Source organism: Mauremys mutica, chromosome 2 (genome assembly GCF_020497125.1).
Source record: "Mauremys mutica isolate MM-2020 ecotype Southern chromosome 2, ASM2049712v1, whole genome shotgun sequence".
NCBI lineage: Eukaryota > Metazoa > Chordata > Testudines > Geoemydidae > Mauremys > Mauremys mutica.
This window is the reverse complement of record NC_059073.1, coordinates 118,955,410-118,968,562: the sequence shown is the minus strand read 5'-3', so window position 1 is coordinate 118,968,562 and position 13,153 is coordinate 118,955,410. Positions and strand designations below refer to the sequence as shown.

Here is a 13,153-nt window from a genome sequence, read left to right as displayed (position 1 = left end):
GATTATTGTGTCTCTTTGTGTCCGCAGTGGTTCTGCCATTTAGAACAGGCTGTACCTATTAGGCACTGGTGCCAGCTTTGGGCGCAGAGCAGCTCTCTACTGCCTTAGTAGAAGCTCCAGGAAAATAGTCCTCAGGTAGGAACAATACTTGTGCAGTTTGGCCTTCCCTCTGTGGCTGCCTATTTCTGCCCCGGCTGCCTTAGACGGGGGTGTGCCCATTCCTCCGCCTTAGGTCCCCGGATTGCCCCGGGGAAGCTACCAGGCCTCAGTCCCTCCAAGCAGGTCAGTTTGCAGCGCCTATCTCCAGTTGTGCCTCACCCGTGAGTGCAAGGGTCGGGGGAGAGAGGCCCCGCACGCTGTTGTGCAGCCAGTTCAGTGTCCCTTAGGCTGAAACCCCTGGGAGAGCAGGTCTCTGCTGGGTTTACACACGGTGGGCGAGAGCGCGTAGGGAATGCCCGCCCCAGAACCCCGCTGCTGACCGCGGGGACAAGAGACAAACCCCGAAACGCAAAGAACCAGCCGTGACTCCCGACTGTCAATAAAAACAGCCGCGCGCTTGCAGAAGAAGGCAGCTCGCTGGGCCCGGGGGGGTCCTGCAATGCGCTGCTGAGAACAGGGCGCTTCGCTTCGCTTCCCCGGGAGCCTTCCCCCGCGTGGGGACACTCCCGTGCGCTGCCTCGGAGCCTCGCCCTGCCTCCCGGGGGTGGGGCGGAGCTGGGGCCGCGGCAAAGGAAGAACCCAGCAGGGGTGTGTGTGTGTGTGTTGGCCGGGGGCCCCGAGAGCAAGCGCCTGGGCTGGGCTCAGGTGGGGGGCGGGAGTCAGACACAGGAGGCGAGGACCGGAGCGAGGGGTGGGAGCGGCGGCGGCAGCTCCACGCCCAGGCTTGTTGTTGTTTAAAAAAGCACCCAAAAGGTGTGGCTGCGCCTGTCCTCCGCCAGCGGGGAGGGACTGGACCTCCTCCTCCACCACCACCACCTGCAGCAGCCCGGCTTTCCTGCCACTGCTGTCCCAGCCTGGGCACCGCGGAGACAGACGCCTGCGCCCCTACCACGCTCTTTCCCGCTCTTAGTTTTGTACCCGGTGCCATTTCTTCTGCTCCCCTCGCTACCTCTGCTTGGCAGGCCCCTCTCCTACTCCCCCCCCCCCGGCGAGGACAGCCGATCCGCTCCCCCCCTTTACACACCTGTGCCTTTGCACCCCCTTCCATTCTGCACGCCTGCCCCCCGCCTACCCTTCCTGGGCAGACACTCCCGCCAGGGGTGCTGACACTGCCCCCCCTTCTCCTCCCCACCTGGGTGCTTGCAGCCCCGATCGCTGGGAGCCGGCCTGGCCGTGAATGACTCTGCCCTGATCGCTTTGTCCGCCCCGGTGCGTTCGCCGAGCCCCAGCCCGCCGCCGCCGCGATGAGCATGAACGGCGAGTCCCACCCGCGGCTCAACACCTTGGCCCGGATGGCCAGAGCCGAATCCGGCCCGGATATGCGCTACGAGATGAACTCCCATATGGTGGGGGGCGGCGGCGGCGGCAGCAGCAGCCATGCTACCCACAAAACGTACACCATCCAGAGAAACTATGTGCAGGACTTCAGCTCGGAGGGATACGGGTAGGTGCAGCCGAACGGCGGGAGTGGGTCCCCACGGGCAAAAAAGGAAAAAATTGATCGGCTGAGCGCGGGGGGTTGCGGCTCAGTCCGACAAGAGATCAGGCTCTGCAAATGCGTGGAGAAGCTGCAAAAATGCCTCCTCCTGTTCCCCTTTAGGTACTCTTGATGTATAGGGGGAGGGGACGAGTTATTCCACCCAAACTCCTTTCCAACGCAATTGAGCCTTGTAGTTTGTAACTTACTGATACTTTTGCATGCTGGTTTTCTGCAGGCGATTCATTTCGCCTCAGTAGTTCCTTGTTTGTTTGGTACATTTGGGTAGGGAGAAGGGCGAATAAACACCCCCTGCAGGAAGAGGGACTTTTTATAAATTACTTATTCCATGTGCCGAACAAGATTTGTGTCCTGGACGTTTAACCTGTTAAAATATGAACTTTTTACCTTGCCAATGCTCTTTGATCTCTTTCCCTGTGAAGTACAAGAACATTTATGGTTATCATCATCTCTGGCTCTGCAGACTTTTTTTATTACTCTCCCTTGGAATGGAGATCTGGGCCTCTTCAGAAGCTGTTAGATAAAGCTCTTTGCAGCTCATCCACGCCCATGGTATTTTGTTGTCTGTGAGCAAAGCAAAGCTAACCATAACACAAAGAAGGTTCAGCAGCCTTTAGTCATTTCAAAATGGAATAAAAATAAAGGGAGCCATTGAAAGACTGTGCGAACCCCATAATAGGGGGGTGATTTTCTTGGGGATTGCTGTTCAGTACCCTGGGAAGAGATCAAGTTGCCTTATTATCTTTGTTTCCGTTTGGATGCATTGTTTTAAAAAAATCTAAGTTTACCAAACGCTGTTTATTGCTTATTGTTCTGTAACAAAGCCTGGCTTGAAATTGTGGGGTTCTAACTCCGAGTTTGTATCCAGAGCAGGGACGTGGCAGGGTTGACAGCTTGTGTAGAAGTTTCCAATTTCAACAGTATAAAGACTCCTGTAATGGCGTCGCTGTTGCTTATTAACGGGAGACATCCGTCATTGTTGCTCTTAGCATTCTGTCAGGTGCTTTAAAGAGTTAGGACAAGCAAATACAAGTGGATTGTCTAGGTGAACAAAAAGGGAACTAGTTTGGAGTTCACCTTTACTTTTCAAAACCTGGGTCCACTTTTTGTCTCTGTGCAGCTTGTAATACAGTACGCTTTTGAAAACTGTTTGCATGTTGTGTAATTCAGAATCTTTTATCTCCTTCCCCCCCCTGTCAAATTCTTTCAAGACAATCCTATAAAAAGAAATCACTCTTAGTTGGCCCTAGGGTTGGTGGAGGTAGTCTAACAGAATATTTTCATAAACATTTCTGGTTTATTGTAACTGCTGTGAGCCAGGTTTGAAGTCAACACAGAGATTAGTACTTTTACACCTTATTTTATCCGATCTTGCTACCTTTCTAAGTAAGCTAATTTTTGTGAGTCCTTTGAGGGCAAGCAAAGAATAATTTTAATTATTACTTCATATGGGGGCGCTCTCTGCAGGAGTTAGGTACTAGTTAGAGCCACTACAATATAGCATAGTTAAAGCAGGAAAATCCCCCTAGTGTAGATGCAATTACACCAGTATAAAAGTGCATATAGTCTGTTCCGGTTTGTTGAAGTGAAATAAACTTTGCTGATGAAAAGCACCTTATAGTGATAAAGCTGCATGCATGTTAGGGCTTTCACTGTCATAACTATGAAAGTGAAAAATTACAGCTCTTACTGACAATGTCATGCCAGTAAAACTTTTTACATGTAGACCAGACCATAAATTGTGAAACTGCTTTTTGTTAATTCTTGCATTTGTTTCTAATCTCTGCCAGCCATTACAATCTAAGGCCATGACCCTGTAATGGATTCCATCAGATTAGACCCCTGTACTCTCAAGAAGGATTTCTTTACATACCTCAGATTGTGAGACTTGGTCCTAGTTGTTTTACTGAAGACTTTGAGTAACTATGGGGTAGAGCTTGGCCCTACCAAATACTAGTAGTCTGGTCAAGGTGTATATAGAAAAGAACTTTAATCCTTTTGGTTAGTGATTCACATGACTGAAAAGTAGTATATATATTTTACTTCAATCATACATTGATATTGCCTGCATGAAAGATAAACCACCTAAATCAAATCCTGCTCTCAATTACACTTTGGTAAATCTGGAGTATCTCTATTAAAGTTATCATTGATTTAATCATGTCATTGACTTCAGCTGTGTTGCTTTGGCTACACAATGGTGTAACCTTGATTTAGAATAGAATTTGACCCTGTGATTTTTGTTGATGGCACATTGTCTCATTTCTTCCCAGGAATATGCTAAAGGAACTAGACATGTATAAACAATCAAGTACCTCCATAAAAGACATTTGAAAGTAAGGCTGCCCAAGCCACCACTAGCAACTCTGCTTAGGTACATATAATCCTTTATTAGTGGGCCACACAACAGTAAACATTACATGTTTGTTTATTGTGAATTATGTGCCCAATCTGCTGGTTCTTAGTATACTTTATTTCTGATAAGGTGCCCTTATGTCATAATTAAAGATAATTAATTGTTATTAAAAACCAATATATTATTATTACACATATTGTAATAACATAAATTATAATACCTAGTCATGTTTGAACTCTAAATTGCTGTATAACTGTAATAATATGACGTTTTACCAGTGGTGTGTATGTAGCATCATTCAGATGTGGAATCCTTTGATGGAGATCTCCTATCCTTTAACTCCGAGATACATAGGCTGTGTTGCATTCTTAAGGCTTTATTCTGCCATCAAGAGCTCACCCACTAATCCAATTAATAACATTTAATATGTTATACATGTAAATTAATGGAAGAATACACTCCTCCTTTACTCTCTTCCGTCCTTTATGGGTTTTATCCCAGTGTAACTAAATTGGCTTCATTGGAGTTATTCCTAAATTTCTCCTGATTTGAACCAGAATAAGTGAGAGGAGATATGAGGTCTCTTTAATTTATTGTTGTTTAACACTTATTTTAATTTAGCTTTTTTTATTTTTTAATAGAAAAGCATAGGCATAATTTTTTATAAAAAGCATAGGCATAATTTATCTCAATTTGGACTTGATTGAGTGTGCTGTTGTTAATGGTCTAGCATCAACATCCTTTCATTTCTTCTTGACAGCATATCCTTTGTTTTCATCTTTTTACTGACAATCTTGCCAGGAGTTCAGACTAAAAAAACTCTTGACTTCATTGGGAGCTCTCCCCATGGAACCCTAGTCCCATAGTTTTGGTCCCATTTTCATGAGATTTCGTGTCAAAACTTCACATGAATGCAGGGGCGCTGGAACAATTTGTATAGTGGGGGTGCTGAGAACCATTGAACCAAACTAAACCCTGTATGTAATGGAAACCACTTCAAGCCAGGGGGTGTGGTAGCATCCCTACTTCTAGCACCTACGTGTGAATGGGAAATTAATGTTCTAAACAAAGAGATTAAATGCATTTGTCCAAAATGTTTGAAACGTTTCTCTTCAAAACATTGAACATCTTTACCCTAGTCTGAGGAATAATTCTTTGCAAAGGTTGATGTTTCTAAAATCAGTTAAGTGTTTAGCTGGGATGTGTTCAAAAGATATAAGGACATTTTTATTACTGTATAACTAGAAAATAATTAGCGCCTGATCCTGCAGATTTGCTGTTTGCAGAGCTCCCATTGAAATCGAAAGTTCTACCTGTAGCAGGTCTGCAGAATCGGGGCCATAATCTATTCAATCTTATAAATGGCATTCAGGCTGGCAGTTTGTATGCCAGATTTCAGTGGAGATGTTAAACCTCCAAAACTGGGATATTTTTAAAATGCGAAAGCTACCGTACCTTAATCTTAAAATCAATAGGGTTACATTTGGTTCCCGATCCTGCTGCTTTGATGCCTACACACCTCCCCTTTTTATTCGCATTGAGTAACATCTTACTCACAGAGCAGTGCTAGGCGCTCCCTACCCTTAGGGCTGAGTATGCTGTCTCTGCCATATTCCCAGCTTCTGCTGCCTGGGAATTTGGGATGAGCTTGAGTCCTGAAAGTAGATACTGTTTGACAATGAATCTCACCAGTTGCCAGTTCACAGGCAATTGACTATCTAACCCTTTGCTATCTAGGGATAAAATCCAATATACTATGAAGGGGGAAAAAAGTGTCAAATTCTGCAATTTAACTTGTCATTTCTAAGATCAGAAAAAAGTTCAGTGTATAGCTACATAATGCTTGGCTGCAAATCCAAATTAACTTAAATACATGAGCTATTTTGAAATATACTGTAGCTCACACGCCCAGCAAATTGCAAGGGAGTGAGAAATCCACATACCAGCTCTGAAGTAACTTGTAGGGTCTGGCAGAATAACAAACAGTAAACCCAGAAGAAAAGATTGGAGTTTCCTTTCTTACTGCCTATGGAGCATGGCTATGGTTTGCAGGGCATTGGCCAATGTGAATCCTCTTCACTGATAAGATTGCTACCCCTTCACAGTCTCAAGTTGTGAGTGAGGAGGGCCCCTGCTATGACCAGTAAAAAGATCAGAAGATAGAAAGCAAAGAACACAATCAGCTAAAAAAGCTATTACTGTCTGTAAGTCAGCAAAAAAAGAAAACCCACAGCAAGAAACAGGGTGGGCAATTGGGAGTTGTTTGGGAAATAAGGAAGAAAAACAGGTTGTCACTTTGATAACTCGCTCTTTACAGGAGAGTGGGTGAGACCACTTCCTTACAAGCTGTCTTCCTAGAAAAAAAGCCTCTTTCAAATGATGTATGTAGTGTAGTTGTAGCCTTGTCGGTCTCTCTTTCAAGTGAGGCTTCTGCTAGAAGAAGTATATTTCCTGGATCTGCACACTAAGCTAGAGCCTTTGGGCCCAATTCCATATTCCTTGAGATTTAAGAATAGGAAAGACAAAGTTATGTGGGTAAATGTTAGTGAAGCATATTAAACATGCTATCTAAGAAGATGTTGTTGTTCCTAAGGCTTAATCCTGTATGTTTTAACCGTAAAGAAACTCACACTGAAGTCAATGGGAGTTTTGCATACGTACAGCCTGCAACATAGGTGAAATCCTGGCTCCATTGAAGTCAGTGGGAATTTTTCCATTGACTTCACTCGAACCAGGATTTCACCCAAGCCTTTCTCTATTACAGGATTAAAGGCTTGATCCAGCAAGGTACAGAGCCCCCTGAGCTGTGCTCCCTCAACTTCTGTTGAGTGGAGGATGCTTACCATCTCTCAGAGGGTGTTCAGCACCTCACAAGATGAGTCAGTTTGGTGAGGCTTCAATATACAAAATTAGCACTTGTAACAAAAGTGACATATCAAAAACTCAGTTACAACATTCCTGATTTTTCATGCATTCACCTTGGGAAACCTTGTTTTATGGTATTTTAATTTTTGGTTACATCTATTTAAATATTGTGACTAGATATGTAGCTACTTTTTTTACATTCTCCTCTTCAAAATATGTCTCATTTGTATTTTTCTGTGAGCATGTAAAATTTATAACATGCAGGTCACAGCTTTTGTTAGTATTTGATTGGAGTACTTTTTGTGTCCAAGTTCAGGAACACCTGTGACTAGTAGGCAGCAAATATAAAGTTGTTTAGCAGTTTGTTAAACAACGATGCATACAGCGCTTGCTCTTGGAATTTAGAATCCAGGTCAGGTTTTTATTAACCACTGCTGAGTGTGCATATCAAGTAATGCCTTGATGAATCTGTTGCTTGTTCAGACAAGTTTGAGGGAATGAAAAAAAAACATGATTTTTTCCTCAAGTGTTGGCTTGTTGCATATGGCAATTGCTTGGGTCTTTGAACCTGAGCATAAAGATCATTTTAAAAACTTGTTTTAATTGTGGAGACAGGAAAAATTGTTTCTCTGGGGGGCTAACTCCTTCTTTAGGTGTTGTTGGCCCTTTGATGTGTATCCTCTTATACACACACACACACACACACACAGGCCTTTTTGCACCCTTTCTGTGCTGCTCTCCAGGCATAAAGGAGCTGTAAAGCTGCCCTAAGGATTCTTCAAGGTACCCACTAGTTCTGCCGAGGGCATCTGGCTGTGCACAAGCCCCGCCCCACCCCACCTCTCTGCACTGCCTGCAGCGGGAGTGCTGCTAAGCTCCAGTCGATGTCCAGTTGGCGATCAGTTAGATCAGCCCTAAGGCTGTGCCAGCTTACTCTGGGACTGTACTGGTCTTCAGGAGTCTTGGTCCTCTGGGACGGCGAAAGTGCTATGTAGTCCCCCTCCCCCTCCTGCTTTGCTCACCCCTTGGGTTCTGTACCGAGAACAGCTCAGCTGGACTTGAGGATCAGGGCTTAAATGTTAACAAAGGAGAAATCACTTCTTTTCAAAATATATAATGTCAGAAATCTTTACACTATTTAAACGTTTCTAATAACACTAGCAATGAGCAACACTGGGTGATAGAGAACAGGCGCAGAACTGCAAGCGAGTTCTTGCTTACTGCAGCTCTGTTGCTGACTCATTGTGTGGCCTTGGGAAAGAGTTTCTGTCTCATTTTAAAAGTAATGTTTTCTTGTTTTCCTCCCGTTGGAGTTGTGAGGATTGTTGCTAATTAATGGTCATATATAGGCTTGGGTGTGGGACGTCCTGTACATGCACATGTAAAAACATGGTTTAAAATCTAAGAATAATTAGTTAGGGCCAGATTGAGACCCACCCTTCTGTAGGCGTGGGGCGCTGCTCATGAATCTCCTGTTCCTGCACAAAGACTGATAAACAACAGCAATCCCTGGGGAGCTGCATCCTTGCTCCCTCATGGAGAACCATGGACTAATGTAGCAGGGGAGTAACCTCCATCCTAAGGAATGGAGCAAAGTGCATGCCTTCAATGCACAAGGAGCAGAACTTGGAGAGATTGTGCCTCATTTTTCTTCTGGTGCTCCTCCTGGAGTTGTACATGCTGGACTTTTTGCAAAATACACAACCCTACCCTATGTTTTAAAAGCTGCATCCCTGCCCCAAAGTCAAATTGTTTTGATATATACACATACTTTTATATAAAAGCACAAAATGCTTCTTTGCTGCTATAGGATATTTTAATATCATGCTTTTGAAAGTCATGAATTAGCACCATAATAAATATTCTTGTTTAAGACTTTGAGATGTAATAAAAAATATGGATTTGTAAATCATTCCAGACCTAAGGCGTGATTCACCATTGCCGGACTCTGTTTTTATGCCAGTGTAATTCCATGGGTTTCCATTCACTTAAACAATGTAAAACTAGAATAATGTAACGGTGAATCATGTCCCAAATGCATATTTAGTAAAAGTCAGTGGACTCTTGTTTTGGAAGTCCAGACAAAAGACCTGAGCTCTGATTTTTCCCTCTATCTAAATAGACAGGTTGTCTGATTTTGACAGTGTGAATCACTGGTTCTTCTAGACTAAGTGAAAGAATGACTCCATGTGTGATAGGGACCATCTTCTTACTGTATGTGTGTACAATGCCTTGTGCAACGGGACCTTGATCCCTAACCGGGGACTCTGTGTGCTATCTCAGTACAAATAATAATAACAGTCCTTCAATTTCATATCCAGAAGTCTGTTTCATCTCAAACAATCTCAGAAGATGTGTGCGTCAGCGTGATGCGTCTGTAGCAGATCATTTGGTTTGAATCACATCAGGGTTAACTAGATCCTACATCCTTGTGAAGAACATAAATGGAGTTGTGTGCAGGATGTATTGGCTATTTGGATGAGACTTTAAAAATCAAGGTTCTGTCTTCCATGCATGCATATTAAAGATGCCAGATCACATTTTAGAAGAGTAGGATTTTGCCCTGATTTCTCTGGCCCAAGCTTCTCTTCCCAGCTGTTCATCCACTTGACTGTTGCCTCCATCACAAGATTGGCTGTATGATTGCTAGGCAGCATGGATGGGATTTTCAGAAGAATGCAGACTTGTCCTAACTGTTCCTATTGAAGTCAAGAGGCGTTTTACCATTGACTTCAATAGGAATAAACTCTTCTGGACTTCGGTAGGAACAAAGAGTTAGGCCATGGCTGATGGTTTTTGAAAATGCCACCCTGTATTGCTTATAAAGTACCTTACAGTTCTAGAGAGTGAAAAATATTATAGTGTATTAATGTAAGAGATTGCAATATGTTGGTGAAAAATCATAGTGATATTTAATCCTTGATATCATAAGAGATGGTATATTTTTCAACAACTGGTTAGATTTGTTTGCTGCCACTGTTTGTAGAGTTTGTGTCAATCAAAGTGTGTTTATGCATTATATTAGCTAATATTTCATTTGAGAACTTGTTAGAAAGTTCCCGTCCATATTCTTTTAGTTTTAAAATAGGAGGGACACTTTTGAATGTGAGTGCATGTTTGTGCAGATAAATCCTCTTCAAAGGCCAGCTCCTTGGCTAGTGTAAATCGGCATAGCTCCACTGACTTCCGGGAGCTACCCTGTCTTACACCAGCTGGGGCTTTGGCACCAAATAGCTACACCTGCCTGGTGATTCAACGCAGAACCATTTGTTGCACTTCACCAAAGCGAAGTTTTTATTTCTGGAATTAGCCTGTCTAAATGTTTTAAGTGAAACTGATGCTGAAATACAGAATCTTGTGGTTAAACCTTTACTTTCAGATACAGGGATCTTTTCTCTAGTCAGTGCATGCCAGTTAATGCACACATATGTGTAGACTTCCTGGATTATACCTTGTTCTTCAGTCGTTTAAATTGTTGTAGTAGGTTAGTTTATTTGGAAAGGATTTTCTTTGTCACCTTTGGAGATTCTTAGACTGACATAATGGACCTTTTGGAATTTTCTTACATTCTTTGTGCCATACCTCAGTTGGTATGAACCAGCAGAGCTCCATTGAAGTCAATGAAGCTATGCTCATTTGCCCCAGCTGAAGATCTGGTCCCTTACATAAAACTCCGGTGAATATAAGGTATTTTACTTTCAGAGAGGGTGCCTAAAAGATTAGTAGGCAAAAATACTGTTCTCATATGCTAGTAAAAAAATGATTTGAAAAATATAGGCCACTTAACAAGAATACTCCCGTTTTATTTTTTGAATTTTAAGAGTGCAAATAATTGCAGATGCAATTGTTGTAATGTAGATTTTAGGTGCAGACAGATACTTGTCGATCCAAAGACATCAGCTGAGCCCACAAAGAATTATGGGTGTAGAAAAGGAGCTTGAGTTAAAGTCAAGTCCATACTGTTTGGCTTTTCTTCAGTCTGGTTTCAAAATACTCAGGAGTACATAGGGCAATATGCAGTAGATCATATGCAAATAATCACCCAAAAAGGATTTTCCACTCTGACCCATCCACTTAACTTGGGCACTCATATTTAGCACCTCAGATAAATCTAGTAGCAGGTTTTTGCTTAGAGCCCTGACATTTTTTTATTACTATTATTATTATTTGGTAGAACAAGTGCTCATACAGTTCCCTTATTGTAATGCCTTTAAGACATTGTGCTAGGTTCAAATATTTCCTCTGATACAAGGATACTTGATGCATCTCATTATTACATTAAATTAAATTGGGACATATATCTTCCTAGCTCTAATATATGCTGTTCCATAGGCTTGTGTAGAAAGCCAGATCCTGCATTCCTTGTGCACTCCAAAGTTCAGGATCAGGCTCATAATGGATACAGATAGTATGCTACTATTTGGTATAGACTTTGAAGAATTTAAGGAATTTGTTACTCTTATATGATGGGTATGTTCCCCTGCTATGGTCACAGATCTGTGCTAGAATAAGAACTTTCTCCTTTACCCGGTGCCAGCTTCTCCCTTCTGCTCGATCCTGCCTTAAAGTCATCATCAAGCCTATGCTTGATTACAGCCTGTTCCCACAGAGATTGTTATGATGCTGCAGAGTCAGCATTCTAACTTCACTGCAGGATAAAATAGGAGGGGCAGGTGCAGCATATTGATCTCTGGGAAGCCTGACTAAATTTATTATTTCATATCACTTTCCTTAATTTTTGGGAATATGAATTTCTTACTTCCTTTGAAAATGTATTTAAATTAAAGCCTAATTCATGCTGCAAATTTCATTCTACTATTCTTGTTTTTCCCTCCCAGTCAAAATGGTACCGGTACCATGTCGAGACGTCAGAACACCATTCAGGATCTTTTGCAGAATTGTGCGGATTGCCTGATGCGTGCTGAACTTATAGTGCAGCCTGTGAGTCCCCTTTATTTTGCTTATCCAAAATGAATATAACACTGTAGGTAATGGTACTTCAGAACTTTCACACAATTAACTTTGGTTCAAAGTTGAAATCCCACATTTCCTCTTCTCACTGATCCTTTCAGATGTTCTGCAAAGGAAAGCTTGCCTTTCCTCTATTGGCCTGAAATACTATGTATCCTTTTCACATCTTGCTCTTGAAACATGTACCTTTCACTTTCGATTGACTTTTCAGTGGAGCTGGTTGGGAAAAAATTAATTCCAAGATTTTCTGATTAAGAAAAAAGAATATGCTTTCTGTGAAAACTGTCATGGAACATTAATCACACCGGCTCTAATTTTCAATATCAGACTGTGATCACTGTCAGTGCAAACCATCCCCATAAATGGCGTGGCCACTTATATGCGTCCCCAAACTTGGCTGTATTTGTTCAGCAAAGTGTTCTGAGCTGCAGTTGCCCTGAAATTGAACCAGCCCTGCACAAAACTGCTGTATCTTGGCTGGTAAGAAAGGGTATGAAACTAGGCTGCGGTCCCCTTAGCTGTCTCTTCTTAAATGTATCCATTCCAGTTCTGCTCTCAGCTCCCCCAGTGTAAATGCAGAGTTGGTCAATGGTGTGCAGTGGAGTTATTCTGGATTTACACTGGAGTAACTGGGTTTGATCCTGCCAGGTGTTGAGCACCCTGAACTCTGATTGAAATCAAAGGGAATTGAGGATGCTGAGCACATGATGAGATTGAGGTCACTGAGAACTGAATTAATTACATGCTCTGCAGAGACTGTGGGCTTAAAATTACATTTTAGGGCCCTCTGTGGGCTCCAGTCTCTTCCAGGAATGAACACTCTGGTTCAGAGTTTTGTTTCCTTTTCTGATTTATTGCACGTGTGTGTCCATGCTTTTGGAAATGCCAGTGCCAAAGCAAATACTGTCTCTTTCACCTAATATTATTTCAGTGGAGTTAAAACAAAGAAGTGCTTCATTCTGGCTCTGGGCCACTTGTTGCACTATTTAATTTTTATTCTTTTGGGGCCAAAGAGTGTGAAGTCCATAAGAATTTTGCCTTCCCAAAGGTGGAGGGGGGGGAAAAATGCATGTTCGATTGTGACTGGTCCCATGTAGGTGGACAAGTAGGGAGACAGGTCAGGGATCCTTTACCCCTTGTGCAGCGGCTGTGCGCACTGTGGTTCATGACTCTGAAGTAGCAGTTATTGCCAGCCTCCACAAGTTGGTAGGGAGGGATGTGAGAGGGGCTGGCCATGGCCTGTCCCTGCTCTATCCCAAGTTAATAGCACTGGCCCCATGCAGGGTTAGTGCATTCTGTGATTC

At 42.9% G+C, this 13,153-nt stretch overlaps 1 protein-coding gene across 1 annotated transcript in view; it reads left to right on the top strand.

Moving 5' to 3' along the window:
• Nucleotides 1-920: 920 nt before the first annotated feature.
• Nucleotides 921-13,153, top strand: part of LOC123363790 (desmoplakin) — a 48,989-nt gene continuing 36,756 nt past the window's right edge. The window contains exons 1-2 of the mRNA XM_045005175.1: nt 921-1,603; nt 11,717-11,819. Of these exons, the coding sequence (XP_044861110.1) occupies nt 1,404-1,603; nt 11,717-11,819 (303 nt within the window). The 5' untranslated portion in view covers nt 921-1,403. The remainder of the gene's footprint in view (nt 1,604-11,716; nt 11,820-13,153) is intronic.